Source organism: Stenella coeruleoalba (assembly GCF_951394435.1).
Source record: "Stenella coeruleoalba genome assembly, chromosome: X".
In the NCBI taxonomy this organism is placed as follows: domain Eukaryota; kingdom Metazoa; phylum Chordata; class Mammalia; order Artiodactyla; family Delphinidae; genus Stenella; species Stenella coeruleoalba.
The window spans coordinates 81,737,105-81,757,242 of NC_137152.1; the positions used below are offsets into that span (position 1 = coordinate 81,737,105).

A 20,138-nucleotide genomic window follows, 5' to 3' on the forward strand; every position below is an offset into this window, starting at 1 on the left:
ATGCAGTAGAGTATTATTAATTATAGTCACCATGCTGTACATTAGATCCTCAGGACATTTTATAACTGGAAGTTTGTACCTTTTCACTACCTTCACCCATTTCGCCTATACCCCAACCCCTGCTTCTGGTAACCACCAATCTGTTCTCTGTATCTATGAGCTTTTTTTTTTTTAGAGTCCATATATAAGTGAGATCATACAGTATTTGTTTTTTTCTGTCTGACTTATTTCATTTAGCATAATACCCTCATGGTCATTAAAAATGATCATGTAGGAAAAAATGACAAAAATGGTATAACATATGGCATTTTTAAAACAAATTCTTCAGGGACTTCCATGGTGGTCCAGTGGTTAGGACTCCACACTCCCAATGCAGGGGGCATGGGTTCAGTCACTGGTCGGGATTGAAGATCCCTCATGCTGTGTGGTGCAGCAAAAAAAAAAAAGTTTCAGTAGAATACTTGACAATATAGGAAAAGATCCATGATATAGACTAAAGGAAAAAAGTTATTACTTCTAGGTGATAAAATTCTGTGAAATTTTAATTTTCTTCTAAATATTTTTTTTTTTTTTTTTTTTGCGGAGCACAGGCTCAGCGGCCATGGCTCACGGGCCCAGCTGCTCCGAGGCATATGGGATCTTCCCAGACTGGGGCACGAACCGGTGTCCCCTGCATCCGCAGGCAGACTCTCAACCACTGCGCCACCAGGGAAGCCCTCTTCTAAATATTTTTCTGTGTTTTCCAAACTTTCTACAATAAGCATGTATTATTATTATTATTATCTTTTTTTTTTTTTTTTTTTTTTTTTTTTGCGGTACGCGGGCCTCTCACTGCCGTGGCCTCTCCCGTTGCGGAGCACAGGCTCCGGACGCACAGGCTCAGCAGCCATGGCTCACGGGCCCAGCCGCTCCACGGCACATGGGATCCTCCCGGACCAGGGCACGAACCCGTGGCCCCTGCATCGGCAGGCAGACTCTCAACCACTGCGCCAGCAGGGAAGCCCCAGCATGTATTATTTTTATAATTTTTAAATGGGGAGAATGTGGAGAGAGTATTTTTGTTGTGTTTATGGAAGAAACAAACCAATACATTCAAACAGATGGCAAAACCGGTATTCTCTCCCTTGTGGTATTACATGACGATTCAAAGCAACCCATGAGTTCTCAGTATACCTCCAAATAGGCCAACTATACCTTTATCTCAGGTAATAGATAGGAAAGGGATAGAAGCTGATGTGCAAGGTAAGACAGGGGATTAACTGCCTTAGCTAGTAAGGGACTAGTCAAGCGTTATAACTTCTTGTCTTTAAGGACCTCTTACTGGTCAAATAATATAAAAGGTGTCTGGTCATAGCCTACAAGTTCCACTGACTTTAGAAATGAAATGTGCTATTAACATATATCAGGTATGTCCTTTTAAAATTATTTTTAAAATAGGTAATACACGTACATGTCACAAAATTCAAAAGTACAAAAGGGTATACAATAAAAAGTAAATCTCCCTTCCACTGCTCCCCCCAGCTCCCCAAGGCAGTCAGTATTATTATTTTGTGAATCCTTTTGGAGAATATGCATTTAAATGATAATATTACATTAAGTATAAATGGTAGCAGAGCATACATACTGCCCTGACTTTTTTTCATTTAACATCTTAGAGACTGGTCCATATTCATATCTAGAAAGCTACCTTTTTATTTTCAATGGTTACAGAGTATGCCATTGTAGGAAAGTCCCGTAATTTAACTAGTCCCATATTGATGGGCACTTATTTCCAATCTTTTGTTCTACCAAGCAATGCTACAATGAATAACCTAATACATGTAATTTAACACATTTGCAAGCATATTTTAGATGCTCACCAGCAATGCTTGAGAGCATTACCAACACAGCACATGAGCAAACTCTTTGATCTTTGCTAATCTGTTAGGTTTATTACTGTGATTACTCTGTTCATATCTTCTACATCTTTTTTTTTAATCAGGTTGTTAGGCTTTTTCTTATTGATTTCTATATTTGTATATTAGGAAATTAATTCATGGTCTGTGAACTGTAAATACTTTTCCTACTCAGTAATTTGTTACCTGTCTTTATTTATGATGGATTTTTTTGCCATAAAAAAATATATATATGGATGGATAGATGGAGAGAGGGAGGGAGAGAATAAATAAATTTGAATAAAAATATGTATTTTCTTTCCTTTTCTGGCTTCGAGCTTTTTAAAAATATTATTTAGAATATTTTTACTAACACTCCAGTATTAGAAAAAAATCCCATGTGGTCTTAGGGTGCTTTTATGATTTCTTTCATTTTTTTCAACATTTAAATCCTTGATCCATGCATCCTTGACCATATTTTACTGTAAAGTGTGGAATAAAGAGACAGCTTTTTTTCCTAGATGTCTATCCTATTATTGTAAAGAAAAGTATTGAATAATGTATCTTTTTTCCCAACTGATTTGAAATGTCAACTTTAGGGGATTTTCTTTCTTTCTTTCTTTTTTTAAAAATTAATTTTTGGCTGTGTTGGGTCTTCATTGCTGTGCGTGGGCTTTCTCTAGTTGCAGCAAGTGGGGGCTACTCTTAGTTGTGGTGCACGGGCTTTTCATTGTGGTAGCTTTTCTTGTTGCAGAACACAGGCTCTAGGCACGCAGGCATCACTAGTTGTGGCACGTGGGCTCAGTAGTTGTGGTGCATGGGCTTAATTGCTCTGCGGCATGTGGGGTCTTCCCGGACCAAGGCTTGAACCCATGTCCCCTGCATTGGCAGGTGGATTCTTAACCATTGCACCACCAAGGAAGTCACAGGGGATTTTCAAAAAACATTTTTCTCTTTCTACATGAGGACAGAGCTATTGCTCTTAATTCTGCATATGATTTAAAGACTTTAATCATCCTCAGAGCACTTTAAGACACCACAAATCAACCTTTCCCTTCCATTTCTTCCTCAATCTAACATATTTTATGAACAAGCAAAGGTAAAGCGTAATATCCATGGTACTTATCTTGAGTCACACCTTAAGTTCCCTGGAATCCAGTTTATTGATCATCCACTATCTAACAATAAATTCCAGGCATGTTCTTACAATACCAAAGAAAGTCAACTTCAAGAATGGTTTAAAAAATAAATTGAGGGGGCTTCCCGTGTGGCCTCTGCCAATGACATATGACAAAATAGGGCACTAAGCTCCCCGAGCCTCAGGTTCCCCATCCAGGAGTTGAGGAGCAAACCTTCCTTCAGACGCTTCTTGTTGGTATTTTATGAAATCACAAGGCAGCGGGCTGTGGCCAAGATGGTGAAGTAGGAAAACCCTGAGCTTGCCTCCTCCCACATGCACACAAACATTACAAATATTTACAGAGCAACTATCTATGAGAATGACCTAAAGACCAGCAGAAAAGATTTTCCACAGCTAAAAATATAAAGAAATAACCAAAACGAGATGGCTAGGAGGGGTGGAGTTGTGTTATAGTCAAGACCCATACCCCCAGGTGGGTGACCCACAAACGGGAGGATGATTACAATTGCAGAGGTTCTCCTGAAGGAGGGAGGGGTCTGAGGCCCACATTGGGCTCCCCAGCCTGGGGTTTTGCACAAGCCCCTGAAATTTTGACTTTGAAAGCCACTGGGGCTTACTTTTGGGAGGCCCAGAGGGCTGTGAGAAATAGAGTCTCCACTCTTAAAGGGTATATACAAAATCTCACATGCTCTAGGACCCAGGGCAGAAACAGTCGTTTGAAAGGAGCCCGGGTCAGACCACCTGCTGATCTTGGAGAGCCTCCTGGAGAGGCAGGAGGTCATTGGAGCCCAACCTCTGGGATATAGATACTGGTGGCAACCATTTGGGGGAGCTCGTTCTACCACTAGAACACTGGTGTTGGCAGGTGCCATTTTGGAGTCCTCCCTCTAGCCTATTAGTGCTGGGAGCTTACCCACCCACCAGAGAGCTGGCATTGGAGCTCCCCCAGCTGCAAAGACAGTCACACTGGGACATGGTCCCACCCAACAGCAAGCTGGCACCAGCCCTAGGACCCCCAGACTATGAAGGCAGCCACATAGGGACCCAGCCACCCAGCAAGTTGGCAGTCACTACAAGAGGCAGGGCCTGGCAGCCAATGTGGCCAGAGGCCAGTCATGCTTACCAGTATGCCCATAGTAGTCAGCCTCATCACAACAGAAGAGCCCATGCAGCTCACATAGGCGGCACCCATACAGCATATAGCTCTGGTGATCAGAGGGGAGTGTGCTACTGGGCCCCATAGGATGTCTCCTACATAAGGCCACTTCTCCAAGATCAGGAAATGTAACTGACCTATCTAATACATAGAAATAAACAGACAATTAAGCAAAACGGGGAGACAAAGGAATATCTTCCAGACAAATGAACAAGACAAAACCCCAGAAGAACTAGGCAAAGTGGAGATAAGTAATCTACCTGATAAAGAGTTCAAGGTAATGATCACAAAGATGCTCAACACACTCAGGAAAATAAAAAATGAACGCTGAGAAGTTTTAACAAAGAGTTAGAAAATATAAAGTAGAACCAAAGAAATAAAATAAAATAACTGAAATAAAAAATACACCAGAAGGAATCAACAGTAGATTAGATGATACAGAGGAACAGATCAGCACACTGGAAGACAGAGTAATGGAAATCACTGAAGCTAAACAGAAAAAAAATAATTTTTAAATGAGGAGAAAAAAAATGATATAAGTCTATATTGACCTGAAAAGATGCTCAAGATATATGGTTTTCTTGAAAATCAGGAATGAAACAAGTACTACAGAATTGTTCCATTATTAAAAACAACAAAAAACTAGATACATATGTCTGAATATGTATGTATATTAAAAAGCCTATAAGAATAAAAAAATGAGGAAAGCTTAAGAGACTTCTGGGACCACTTCAAGCATGCTAACATTTGCAATATAGGGGTCTCAGAGAAGTAGAGAGAGAGAAAGGGGCAGAGAACTTATCTGAAGAAATAATAGCTGAAAACTTCCCTAACCTGGGGGAGGAAGCAGACATCCAGGTCCAGGAGGCACAGAGAGTCCCAAACAAGATGAACTCAAAGACATCCACACCAAGACACATTATAATTAACATGGAAAAATTAAAGATAAAGAGAGAATCTTAAAAGCAGCAAGAGAAAAGGAACTAGTTATGTACAAGGGAACTTCCATAAGACTAGCAGCTAACTTTTCAGCAAAAACTTTGCAGGCCAGAAGGAAGTGGCACTATATATTCAAAGTGATGAAAAGAAAAAGCCTACAACCAAGAATACTCTACCTGACAAGGCTATCATTCAGATTTGAAGAAGAGATAAAGAGTTTTACAGTCATGCAAAAGCTAAAAGAGCTTAGCACCAGTAAAGATCAGAGTGGAAACAAATGAAATAGAGACTGAAGAAAAATCAGTGAAACTGAGAGCTGGTTCTTTGAACAGATAAACAAAACTGATAAACCTTTAACCACACTCATCAAGAAAAAAAGAGTGGGCCTAAGTAAATGAAATCAGAAATGAAAGAAGAAAAGTTACAACTGATACCACAGAAATATAAAAGATCATAAGAGATTACTACAAAAAATTATTATATGCTAATAAAATGGACAATCTAGAAGAAATGGATAAATTCCTAGAAACATACAATCTCCCAGGACTGAATCAGGAAGAAATAGAAAATATGAACAGACTGATTACCAGTAATGAAATTGAATCAGTAGTAAAAAAAAAAGCCTCCAAACAAACAAAAGTCTAGGACCAGATGGCTTCATAGGTGAATTCTGCTAAACACCTGAAGAAGAGTTAGCACCTACCTTCTCAAATTATTCCAAAAAATCACAGAAGAAGGAACAATTCTGAATGCATTCTGTAAGGCCAGCATCACCCTAATACCAAAACCAGGCACCACAAAAAAAGAAAGTTACAAGCCAATATCACTGGTAAACATAGATGCAAAAATCTTCAACAAAATACTAGCAAACAGAATCCAACAACACATTAAAAGGATCATACACCATGGTCAAGTGGGACTCATCCTAGGGATGCAAGAATGGTTCAATATCCGCAAATCAATCAATGTGATACACCACATTAACAAACTGAAGAATAAAAATTATATGATTATCTCAATAGATGCAAAAGAGCTTTTGATAAAATTCAACATCCATTTATGATAAAAACTCTTAACAAAATGTGTATAGAAGGAACATGCCTCAACAAAATAAATGCCATATATGACAAATCTACAGCCAGCATCATACTCACTGGTGAAAACCTTAGAGTATTTTCTCTAAGATTGGGAACAAGATGAGGATGCCCACTCTCGCCACTTTTATTCAACATAGTATTGGAATTGTTAGCCACAGCAGACAAGAGAAATAAATAAAAGGTATCCAAATTGGAAAGAAAGAAGTAAAGCTGTCACTGTTTGTAGATGACATAATAATGTGTAGAGAAAACTCTAAAGACACCACCAAAAAAATATTAGAACTAATAAATTAATTGAGTAAAGTTTCAGGGTATGAAATTAATATACAGAAATCTGTTGTGTTTCCATACACTAAAAATGAACTATCAGAGAGAGAAATGAAGAAACAATCCCATTTACAATGGCATCAAAAAGAATAAAACACCTAGGAATAAATCTAAACAAAGAGGTATAAAAACCTATACTCAGAAAACTATAAGACATTGATGAAAGAAATTCAAGAGGACACAATACATGGGAAGATATACTGTGCTTATGGATTGGAAGAATTATTATTGCTAAAAAGACCATACTACCCAAGGCAATCTACAGATTCAATGCAATCCCTACACCAAAATACTAATGGCATTTTTTGCAGAACTAGAACAAATAATTCTAAAATATGTATGGAAACACAAAAGACCCTGGATAACCAAAACAGTCTTGAGAAAGAAGAACAAAGCTAGAGCTCCCAGGTTTCAAACTACACTACAAAGCTACAGTAATCAAAATCCCTACCAAAATACTAACGGCATTTTTTGCAGAACTAGAACAAGTAATTCTAAAATATGTATGGAAACACAAAAGACCCTGAACAACCAAAACAGTCTTGAGAAACAAGAACAAAGCTAGAGCTCCCAGGTTTCAAACTACACTATAAAGCTACAGTAATCAAAAAAGTATGATACTGGCATGAAAATAGACACATAGGTGAATGGAGCAGAATAGAGAGCCCAGAAACAAACCCAAACTTAGATGGTCAATTAATCTATGACAGAGGAGGCAAGATCATACAATGGGGAAAAGATAGCCTCTCTAATAAATGGTGTTGGGAAAACCGGACAGCTACAGGGAAAAGAATCAAATTGGACTATTCTCTTACACTATAAATAAAAATAAACTAGAAATGAATTAAAGACTTCAATGTAAGACCTGAAACCGTAAAATTCCTAGTAGAAAACAGGCAGTATGCTCTTTGACATCAGTCTTAGCAATATTTTTTTGATATGTCTCCTCAGGCAAGGGAAACAAAAGCAAAAATAAACTAATAGGACTATATCAAATAAGAAGCTTTTGCACAGTGAAGGGAACTATCAACAAAACGAAAAGACAGCCTACTGAATGGGAAAAGATATTTGCAAATGATATATCCAATAAAGGGTTAATATCCAAAATATACAAAGAACTCATATAACTCAACATCAAACAAACAACTCAATTAAAAAATGGGCAGAGGACCTGAATAGACATTTTTCAAAAAAAGACATACAGATGGCCAACAGACACATGAAATGATGCACAATATCACTAAATCATGAGAGAAATGCAAATCAAAACCAAAATGAGATATCACCTTACACTTTTCAGAATGGCTATTATAAAAAAGACAACAATTAAGTGTTGGTGAGAATGTGGAGAAAGGGGAATCCTTGTGCACTGTTGGAGGGAGTGTAAATTGGTGCAGCCATTATGTAAAACAGTATGGCAGTTTCTCAAAAAATTAAAAATAGAATTATCATAGGAGCTAGCAATTCCACTTCTGGGTACAGCTGACCCTTGAACAACGTGAGTTTGAACTGCACATGTCCATTTATATTCAGATTTTTTTCAATAAATACATACTATAGTACTACAAGATCTGTGGCTCATTGAGTCTGCTGATGCCAAAACGTGGATACAAAGGCCAGCTGTAAAGTTATACACAGATTTTTGTCTTTCCAGGATTGTCACTCCTAACCCCTGAGTTGTTCAAGGGTCAACTGTATTTTTCCAAAGTAAACAAAAACACTAATTTGAAAAGATATACGCATCCCTATGTCCATTGCATCATTATTTACAATAACCAAGATATGGAAGCAACCAAGTATCCATTGATAGATGAATGGATAAAGAAAATGTGACATATATATATATATATATATATATATAAAATGGAATATTATATATATGCACTTACATAATAGAATATTACTCAGCCATAAAATAGAATGAAATCTTGCCATCTGTAACAACATGGACAGATCCTGAGGGTATTATGCAAAGTGCAATAAGTCAGAGAAAGACAAATACCTTATGATTTCACTTACACGTGGAATCTAAAAAACAAAACAAATGAATAAACATAACAAAACAGAAAGAGACTCGTAGATACAGAGAAGAGACTGGTGGTGTCAGAGGGGAGATGGAGGGGGGCAATGAGTGAAATAGGTGAGAGAGATTAAAAGGTACAAACTTTCAGTTATAAAATAAGTCAAAGGGGTGTAATGTACAGCATGGAGAATATAGTCAATAATATTTTAATAACTTTGTATGGTGACGGATGGTAACGTATTATGGTGATCATTTTATAATGTATAAAAATACCAAATCACTCTGTTGTACACTTGAAACTAATATAATATTGTAAGTCAATTATACTTCAATTTTAAAAAAAAGAAAAAAAGTTGAACTCAGAAACAGAAAGTAGTAAGGGGCTGGAAGGTGGGGGAAATGGGGAGATGCTGGTCAAAGGGTACAAGCCTTCAGTCAGAAGATGAATAACGTATAGCATATGTCCTCCATAGGAGCCGGCACCAGGCTGAGCTAATAATGGTTATCATAAGAAGAGTAATAATAACAATAACAGCTCCTAACAAGAATCTACTATCCTTGTCCTGGTCTTACCTCAGCGGGGAGCCCTTCAAATTGGGGAGGCTTGCAGTGGGAGTCAGGATCGTTCCACTTCTCAAAAAACTCTGCACACTTGTGAGGATGATTCTCATCCATGTTCTTTTCTGTTTGATCCCGGACAAGTCCACTGAGACAGACAAAAAGACAATATGTGGCAAAGAATTACGCAAGGTCAGGAACTGGGGCATGAAAATGGGAGTTTGAGGACCTTACCCAAGGCCATGAATCCCTAAGCCAATGAAGTACATGATAAAAATATGGTGTGTATACCAGAAGACCTCAGAATAACTCTTCCGGATAAATTCCATAGCTAAAGTCACCATGAGAACTAGAGCTATTGTGGTGATCACTCCAGTGACACCAGCAATGTGGGTGAATGTCACATACTCCATGTCTATGAAAGTAGAAATTTCAGCCTGACACAATGTTCACCAGGGACACCATGCCTTTCCTGCTCATGACCAGATTCCAGATGCTTTGCCCTTGAGTCAACTCACCGTGTCTGAAGACTGGATGGGATTTAGCCAAGAATTTTTCTCCTGATGAGATAGGTTGGAGAGAATGGAAGCAAGGGATCCATCTGTGGCCTGTCGGCTTCTGCTATATCGTTCAAAGTTAAACAGGTGTGTGGTGATGTGAATAGCTAAATGAAAAGATGGAAAGGAATGTGAGAGTTGTCTCAGAAACATCATGGCAGGCATGCCCCACTAGAAGAGGAGGATCCTATATATAGTGCCAAGCAGAATGGTGAGTCCACAGAAGGTGCCCAATAATGATTACAGAGAGAATCAAGATCTTTTTTATACTCACTCTGTCCCCAAAGGAATAGAATGTAAATTCCATGAAAGCAGGTTTAGAATAGTGCCTGGCAAATAATGCCACGTGTTCAATAAATATATTTTGAATGTTTATATGCGTGGATGAATGAAACTAGATTCTGAATGTCCAGGAGCCTGCAGTTTCATCGTTTGCCCCAGTTACCCAGTAGGCAGATTATATATGCCACCAGCTTGTGGAAGGTGAGGTTGTGATCCAGTTGCTTTCCCAGGGTGCGCCTACAAAACAACAAATGTAAAATGATCAAGATCGGGTGTATCCAGGCAGCTTTATGAAATTCGCTAACCCATAACCAACATGTCTTACATAGAGTGTGCCAATACACACCCACTCTTGCTCACCCCCTTGGTTACCAAAGGAGACCTCTGGCTTCCATTCCTAGGGGCTTGGTGTTGAGCTGTCCTACTGAGACGTCAAGAGTCTCTTGTCTTTAATGTGAAAGTTGACCTACAATTGGCTGGGACTCAGTGAGCAGGTGCCTCTCGGGAAGGACAGCAAATTTCGACACATGGGAAGCAGGATCAGCATGCTGTTAAAATGCAAGCTGCAAGCAGAGGCTTGGGCCCAGGCCAATGCCAACTAGAACAGAGGAGAGAAGAAACCATTAGCTGCTTCATCTCCTCATCTTGCAGGTGAGCATGGGCCCAGTCCACTTGCCTGAGACCTGGACAATCAGTCCAAAATCTCTGTTTACAAATGACAGAAAATTTGCTGAACTTAACATTGAATTGAGAAATCCTCATGACAGTGGTTTGGAAATGTTTGACTATATATTTATCAATATGAAAGAGAACAAGATTTAATGTTAACAAATAAATTATATTAATATAATACTTTACAAGGTTTTTAGCTTAATACACTCAATTATGATTTTAGTTTGTCACTTGTAAAACAATCTTGAAGATCATATATATTTTATTTGCACTTTAAATAAAGCTTAGATATTTTGAGTTATAATTACAGATGGTAACTATTTTTCCTCTTTTCTATATTTTCTAATGTTGCAATTATATGCATGTAATAATCATGTAATAAAAACCATAAAAATTAACCATTTATATTTAAGATCTCTTTAATAATTGAATAAAACGGGCAAAACGAATGAACCCCTCAGAGCAAAAATTTTAAACTTAGGTAGAGATTTGAGAAGGGAGAACTTCTAAGAACAAAATTTCAAACTGATTTCCTTGGGTGGCCAGGCAGCATACATCAAGATCAATCTGATCCAACAGTAGAAGCTGCTAGAAAAGGAGACAAGGAATCAGTGCTTCAAAGAAGTATTGAGCCCAGAAATAGGCTTGATTAGTATAGGCTAGACAGAATATATTCAACTCTGTGGTAGCTAATTCCGACTTCTCTCCTCAGCTGTACAACTGGTCTCTGAGTCAGCTCCTTGGGATTGCAGACAATGGGGTGTGACAATTTCACAGCAGCAGTGAAGGTGGTGGCAGCAGCCAGGCAATTTTTGTTCACTTCAGCTGACTGGTCAGCCTTACATGTATGCCTGTCAATGACTTGCTAAAAGAATATGAGATAGAGTTAACAATTTCTCGGCCTTTTTCTAATTATCTTTTCGGCACAAAAACTATTTTTCCATACAACCTAAACCCGGGACAACGTGACATTGGTTTAATAAGCCAGGTCAAGATCTGCCTACCATCCATAATGGCTTACAATGTCAGGCAGTGCAATGAACATGAGCTGCCCTACTGTTTTCCATTTCTGACTCTTCCACACGACCTGTGTTTTCTCCCTCTGCTGAGTCACACTCCAACTGTTTTTGGTAGAGACGGCCTGTTCTATTTCTGAGTAAATTTTCTCTGCTCAACTGAAATATCCTGCATTTCCACATTGGTTTCCACTGCTTGCTTATTTGAGTCACAGAGGTTCCTTAAAGCTAAAATTGACAAGTGACTTGAAGAACATAGGACTACAATTTCACAGCTACATATTCGGTGGAGGCTATCTGTATGGGATGAATTCTTTTTTTTTTTTAACACATCTTTATTGGAGTATAATTGCTTTACAACATTGTGTTAGTTTCTGCTTTATAACAAAGTGAATCAGCTATATGTATACATATATCCCCATATCCCCTCCCTCTTGTGTCTCCCTCCCACCCTCCCTATCCCACCCCTCTAGGTGGCCACAAAGCACCCAGCTGATCTCCCTGTGCTATGGGGCTGCTTCCCACTAGCTATCTATTTTACGTTTGGTAGTGTATATATGTCCATGCCACTCTCTCACTTTGTCCCAGCTTACCCTTTCCCCTCCCCATGTCCTCAAGTCAATTCTCTACAGCTGCATCTTTATTCCTGTCCTGCTCCTAGGTTCTTCAGAACCATTTTTTTTAGATTCCATATATATGTGTTAGCATATGGTATTTGTCTTTCTTTTTCTGACTTACTTCACCTAGTATGATAATCTGTAGGTCCATCCATTTTGCTGCAAATGGCATTATTTCATTCTTTTTTATGGCTAATATTCCGTTGTATATGTGCCACATCTTCTTTATCCATTCATCTGTCAATGGACACTTAGGTTGCTTCCATGTCCTGGCTACTGTAAATAGAGCTGCAATGAACATTGTGGTACATGAGTCTTTTTGAATTATGGTTTTCTCAGGGTATATGCCCAGTAGTGGGATTGCTGGGTCGTATGGTAGCTCTATTTTTAGTTTTTAAGGAACCTCCATACACCAACGTGCCATACCCACCCCCACCCTTCCTCTTCTGTCCTTGATCTGCTCCTTCCCCAGCCTTCTCCAACCTGTTACTCTGACCTGACCCCACCTTTTATACAGGCCTTGAATTTGGCAACACCACCCACTTCACAAAACCCCCCACCCCAAGTATCCCTCTTGTTTGATAGGTATTTTTCTGTGAGATCAGTCCACAGTGGTGGTTTTCAACTTGTTCATTTATTTGTTTTCAACCAAACTCTTTCTTAAAATCATAAGCAGGAATCCATAAGACAGATAAAGGTTGCTTTGGTTGAAGTAGAGACACTGCCCAGTTAGCCTTCCCCTCACACCCTGTAGGGATACCTGAATTTCTGTGGAAACCAGTTTGAAAATTGCTCAATATTTCTTTACTGTGTATTTTCATTATTGAGTCTGGGGAGTGTGCCCTGGACAGGTCTGTCAGATTTAATGAACAAAAATACAGATGCCTAGCTAAATTTGAACTTCAGATTTTTTTAAAATGAATAATTTTCTAATATTGTCTCATGCAATATGTAGAATAACTTATACCCCCCCCAAAAAATTTGTTATTTTTCTGGAATTCAAATTTACCTGGGCATCCTGTATTTTTTTTCTGGCAACTCTAACTCTAGGCGAAATGAGGGCATTGGGTCTCAAAGAAGCCAGCGTCAGAGATAAGAAAAAACAGAGATTCCCCACATCACAACTGTGATACTCACCCCCAGGATTTGTCTTGTGTAGTAGTACTTGTTACCTTCTCAAATGACAGGAAGGCATGCACAAACAGGAAAACATTCAGCCCCAAACAAGCAGCCTAGAGAAAGAAAAATTAAGCAAGGGATAAAGTGAAATTTGGGTACAGGAAAGAGTAGATAAGGGGTAGAAAATAGTGTTACCATTTGGCTATTTTGTGTTTATCTGTTTTCATTTTGGGGGTGGTGGGTGTGCCACACAACATGTGGGATCTTAGTTCCCCAACCAGGGATAGAACCCCTGTCCCCTGCAGTGGAAGTGCAGAGTCCTAACCACTGGACCGCCAGGGAATTCCCATATCTGTTTTCATTTTAAATGAGTCAACTTACTCTGAGTCAGTTAGGACTTCAAGACATGCATTAGATGCTAATGACCAGGGTCAGCACATCAAGGCTCATAGACCAAATCTATCTCACCACCCGTTTTGTACAGCCTACAAGCTAAGAATGGTTGTTATATATTGTTGTTTTCACATTTTTAAATGGTTGGAAAAAATCAAAAGAAGAATATATTTCATGACGTGAAAATTATATGAAATTCAAATTTCAGTATCTATAAATACAGTGGTATTGGAACTTAGCCACACCTACTTATTTCTGTATTGTTTATAACTGCTTTTGTGATTCAATGGAAGTGTTGAGTAGTTGTGACAGAGAACATATGGACTGCAAAGCCTAAAATATGTACTACCTAGCTCTTGACAGAAAACATTTGCCAACTTCTGGATTGGAGCGTTCAAACTATTGCACCTATAAGAAGGCAATACGTGAATAAATGGATTTCTAAAGAAATAGAAAATAAATTTAACATCTGTGACAATACCCATCTGAAGGGACTAAACCATTCCAGATGGGCCTGCCTCTTTAATACACTTTCCTGACATACACTTTCCTGTTTTTAGATTGTGATTCTTTTTTCAAATTAACCTATCATTGCTTTGGACTCATTTGAGCTCTTAAGACTTCTTTTGTCTGTCCCAAGATCTGTCTCTACATTGGCAAAGAGGGAAATTTGGAACCTACCGTCCATTTCCTTGGAGAACAACCAGGTGGGCTTTAGCCCAAGCTTGAAGGTGCTAGTCTGTAATTGATCAGGATTCTAGGGCACTGGGATGCCTCTGATATATATCCATGGCCCCAGGATGGTCCAGAACCATCTCAGCCCCACAGGTAGAGGGCCTTTAGCCTAAAACATGGCCCATTCAGATTCCCTAGATCTGGACCACTCACACACCTCTGGCATCATAACATAGTGATTCGAAGTGTGATATTGGAGTCAAACTCCTTGGGCTCAAATTCTAGCTCCACCACTTTCTAGCTCTGTAATCTTAGATCTGTGATTTAACTTTTCTGAACCTCAATTTCTTCACCTATAAAATGCGGACAATAACTATATCTACCCCACAGCAATGCTGTGAGGCTTACATGCAATAATGTATGTGAAGTGATTAATACAGTGCTTGGTGCATAGTAGAAGCTCAATAAATTTTGCCTGTGTCATCACCAGACTGGCTTTACCAATCAATTTCTTCCTGCATTCTTTGCCCACACACCCTTTCCAGAGTTGTGTGTCTTCCAGAGATCATTTGACCTTAATGGAAAAAGAGAGGTGAAAGCCACAGATACTTCAAGAGTTCAGAAGACAAAGGAGAGAAGCTTATTTAGAGGGAGCAGAAATATTTCAGAATCTGAGAGGGACACAGAGGTAAAGACCTCTGTGTCAGCACATCATCAACTGTAGGTAAGATGAATGATGAAATACAGTGACATCTGAGAGCAAGGAATTCCATTCCCCACCTTGACTATAATTTACTCCACTATGAATGGAAAAGAAAGAGTAGAAGACCTGGCAGGAAGAGTAAAAATATTTTGGGGGTAATTTATTTTTCATTAAAATAATAGTTCAAAGGAGTGTATGTCAGAGATAACAAGAAGTCTGAGCCTGCCAGTGGGATTGGTGCAAGGTGAAAAATCAAAGCTAGTTACATCATCATCACCACCAGGGGTGATGAACTCTCCAAGCAAAACCTAAGAGAGGGATAAAAAATGCAGAGGATTTTAGACCTAGAAACACACTTATATCTAATCTAGTTTTCATCAATCCCCCCACCACCCACACACAGGTGACCTGAAGGCTAGAGAGGATAAATAATTTGATCAAGGTCACTCAATTAATAGCAGAACTGAAACTAGAGTTCAGTTAGAGAGTGCATTAGAAGGGGATTGTGCATATGTGGTGTGGTAAAGGCATTCTGGCTTGAACCCTGGGGAGCTAGCTTTGAGTGATGGCTCTGCAATCAATTCACTGTGTGATGTCTACGTCTTTATTTTCCCTTATAAAATCAAAGAGTTGGTTTGGTTCTGCACTACGCAAAGCTGTAGCCACTAAGCACATGCGGCTACTAAGCACATGAAATATGCCTAGTTTTAATTGAGATGTGCTGTAAGTATTAAATACACATCGGATTTCAAAGACTTAGTAAAAATAAAAGAATATAAATTATCTCATTAATATTTTCATATTGATTACAGGTTGAAAGGATAACTTTTTGATATATTGGGTTAAACAAGATATATTACTGGAAATTAATTTCACCTATTTCTTACCTTTTTCAATTGTCTAGGTATTAGACAATTTTTAAATTACATATGTGACGTTACATTATATTTCTAGTGGACAGCACTGGACAATAATCTCTAAGATCACTTATATCTCAAACATTCAATTTTATTATTTCTTGATGTGAGCAATATAAGAAGAATGGAGAGAAATGAATGCTCCATGGCACTAGTTAGAAGTGAAATGGAAGAGAAAAAGAGAAGACAAAAAATGAAAACAGACTGAAATTCCAAATACTTGTGGTTTATATTTTTGTCTCTTTACCAATCAATTTCTGGAGTTGGACTTTTTTCCTTTTCTAAAATGCTGAAATATATCATACACAGAAAAGTATATAAAACATATATGTAATCCTAGAGTTGGACCTTTCAGCTGATAACTGGCCTTGATGAGCTCAATATTGGCATGGAATCTTTCCCTTTCAAGCAACTTCACAAATATTAACAAACATAATGTCTCCTTACTCTAAGAGTAATTATTAGAAAGTGAAACATCACTTACCAGAAACAAAACTGAGAACCAATGGTTAACCACCCAGTTTCCCATTGTCAAGTGGTGGTTTGGAGCCTCTGTAGGCAGCAGGGAAGATTCAGCAACTTGGATTCTGGAGAGATTCTTCAGGGTTGGCACCTCTGTCCAGCTCAGGGACTGTGAATCTTTAATATGTGAAAGATGCACACCTACCCACAAAGCTTTCAGGAATGAATACATGCACTCTGCCTTCCTCCTCTGGTCAGAACTATGTTATCAGCTTTGGTAGACCAGCCCTACCTATAAGTACCACAGGTGTTTTCCCTGGTGGGGTTTTATCCCTTCAGGAAATAACAATCTTCTTGGGTGAGAATGTTCTCTCCCATCAACTTATCAACATGATTTAATGTGAGGCATTGTCTTCCTTGATAAGACATTCGCTAAGGCTTCTCATAAGGAAGATTTTAGGCTGAGGCTATAAACAGATGATCTCAGGAAAAGCAGGGCAGAACGCACGCATGTTAAGGAAGCTGCTTTAAGGTGGGCTTTCAGAAGAGCTGCTGCAGCTGCCTGCTGCAATTTGGACCTCAGCCTGGCTAGCTCAGAAACTTTGTTTACCAGTTCTCCTGGAAGATGATCTGGCTCTGGGGAGCGCTTGACTGGTTGGAAGGACAAGTGAAAAGAATGGCCACATAAAACAAAAGAAAATTTAGCAGGTACAAATGAACACCTCGGTCCAAAAAAAACAGAGGCAAAGTATTCCAAACGAGAGAGGTGATTGTATTCTAGTATGATGGATTAGCTAGAGTTGTGTGTTCAGTTCTGGGCACTGATATTTTTCCTTTTCTAAAATGGTGAAATATACACAGAAGAATATATAAAACATATATATGTAATTTAAAAAATAATTTTAAGGAATGAATAACTATGTACTCAGTACCCAGGTTTAAAAAATTGAATATTTACTTCCAGTATCTTAAAGTCCTCTCTGTGTCCCTCTGTGATCATGATTTCCCTTCTTCCCCAGTCTCTCCCCCATCAGATGTAACTACCATCCTGAAATTTGGAGTAATCATTGACCTGTTTTTCTCTACAGTTTTACTAACTAAATGCATTCCTAAACAACATATTGTTTAGTTTTTCCTGTTTTTGAACCTCTAAGTAAATGGAATCTAACTGTTTGTATGTATATATGCTCCTGTGATTTGCTTCTTTCACTCAACATTGTGTCTCTGAGATTCATACATGTTGGTACATGTAGTTCCCACAGTTTGCGGGATCTCATTTCCCAGAGCAGGGATTGAACCCGGGCCATGGCATTGAAAGCCTGGAATCCTAACCACTAGGCCACCAGGGAACTCCCAGTTGAGCATCTTTTAATTCAACTGTTGGCCATTTGAGTGAGTTTTCTTCTTTGAGAGGTGACTAGTCTAGCTTCTGGCCTTCCTTCCTTCCTTTCTTTCTGGTGTGATTTCCCAAGTCTTTATTGTGTGGTTACAGAGGATGTGGAGATTGGTTTCAGGAGTTTTGACATGGTGGGAAAGACGTCGTATTCCCTGAGCTCTTCAATGTGTCTGTAGGTTTCACAGTGCTTGGCTCTGCATCCTTGTTTGGCCACCTTACACCAAAAGACTAAGTTTTGGAAATCAAAAGTTCAACCTGGCTTCAGCCCCTCTTGCAAAGGTGATAGTATGAACTTGTTTCTTTCATTTTTTCTTCTCTTTCTTTTTCTTGATGTTTCATCTTTTGTCCCGTCTCATTATGGTTCCTTCTCTATATTTTTAATTGTAGAAGATCTTTTCTGCTAGTCTTTTGTTCTTCTGATCAATAATTTCTCTGTAAATAATTGTAATTTTGGTGTGTCCATGGGAGGAGGCAACATATGTATATGTATAACTGATTCACTTTGTAATAAAGCAGAAACTAACACACCATTGTAAAGCAATTATACTCCAATAAAGACGTTAAAAAAATGAGCATGAGGGCTTCCCTGGTGGCGCAGTGGTTAAGAGTCCGCCTGCCGGTGCAAGGGACACGGGTTCGTGCCCCGGTCCGGGAAGATCCCACATACTGCGGAGCGGCTGGGCCCATGAGCCACGGCCACTGAGCCTGCGCGTCCGGAGCCTGTGCTCCGCAACGGGAGAGGCCACGGCATTGGGAGGCCCATGTACCGCAAAAAAAAAAAAAAAAAAAAAAATGAGCATGAGAATAGGCTGCCCTGTAAAGTATTTTGTGCTGTGGGTTGAAAGCTTAAATAAGTAGTTTTACCTAACTAGTTTCAATTCTACCTAAATGAGGAAATTATAGAAAAATTATTGGGTGAAATATTGGTCAAATAGTATCAGGATCCTTTTACCTTATGTAAACACCAAATAATGTACTGTCATCAACAGGGAAACCTTCACTCAGATCTCTGTTGCTTGTCTGGCTATGGAATTGCAACTCTTTGTACATAAATATGAAATGGATGGAAATATGACAGATTCATGGTTCCACTTCTAAAATAAGAAAATGTTGCCTTTAATGAGACCAAGGCAGATGAGAGGTAGAGGAGAAAGTATAAGTAAGTCAGGCAGGCAGTCTCCTATGTTGTATAATTTTTTGAGAAATTCAAAATGACATTCCTCTTCCCCACCCCACTAACATACAGCCTTTTCATTAGTCTGTCATAGGGTAGGAAATTCTTACCATTGGAATTAAAAAGCTATGCTCCCAGAGGCTATAATTAAATTCCATTGTTATCTTGTACTGATGGAGGGGTGGGGGTGGGGGATGAAGCCTCTGCTCTAAGGAGAGAGAGGGAAGTAAGGAATCAACCCACTATCACCTGTAACTCATATTTTCACAGAAGGCAGGATCCAGAGAGAAGGGGACCTATAACAGATTCCTGGGGCATCTGGCAATAAGGAGTAGTTAGAATGGGGTACTGTAGCAGAGGACTTTGGAAAACAGGGGTGCATTGGGTGTTTTGAGGTGGACTGAAGCCAAAGTGAATGCCCGAAGACCCACTTGATCCACCTATAATGCCCTCTCCATACCTACTGAATCAGAATTTTCATTTCAACAGGATCACCAGGTGATTCATGTGCACATTAAATTTGAGAAGTGTTGCTCTTACAGAGTCTGCAACTCACAAGGGCTCAAACACTTAAGTAGGTTGGGAAAAAGATTAAATGGAAAAAAAGTTGGGAATTGGTCTCACAAAATGGTTTAATTAGATTCCTTTATTTAACAAAGATTTGTCCTTTAAGAAATGGTTTAGAAACTAAACTTCCTTCCTTCCCCCCTTGCTTGAATCTTCCCGGATCGCAAACCACACACAATCCCCCTTTTTTTAATTAAGGAAAAGCCTCAGTTTAGGTGAAATAAACATCAAGATTCCGGGCTGGAGCCCTTCTTTTGATTGTTACGGAAATATGAAAACAAACAATAATCATAAAACCCCTAGAGACTTTGTTTAGCTACCACTTTATCTTAGCACCTGTCAGAGGTCATACAGCTGAGAGCTGGGAGGTAGGTGGCAGGTCAGATCTCAAAGTGGACTGCTCTTAAAAAAAATAAGAACAAAATACAGTCATTGCTCCAACTTAAGGCTCTTACATTTAGAAATCTCAATTG

At 38.9% G+C, this 20,138-nt stretch overlaps 1 protein-coding gene across 1 annotated transcript in view; it reads right to left on the reverse strand.

Annotated features, from left to right (window-relative positions):
- The window catches only part of NOX1 (NADPH oxidase 1), a 33,432-nt gene extending 16,822 nt beyond the window's left edge, over positions 1 to 16,610 (reverse strand). The window contains 8 exon segments of the mRNA XM_079910651.1: positions 9,131 to 9,263; positions 9,350 to 9,552; positions 9,634 to 9,779; positions 10,118 to 10,191; positions 10,425 to 10,552; positions 13,397 to 13,431; positions 13,434 to 13,491; positions 16,551 to 16,610. Coding sequence (XP_079766777.1) covers positions 9,131 to 9,263; positions 9,350 to 9,552; positions 9,634 to 9,779; positions 10,118 to 10,191; positions 10,425 to 10,552; positions 13,397 to 13,431; positions 13,434 to 13,491; positions 16,551 to 16,595 — 822 coding nt within the window. The 5' untranslated portion in view covers positions 16,596 to 16,610.
- Positions 16,611 to 20,138: the final 3,528 nt, after the last annotated feature.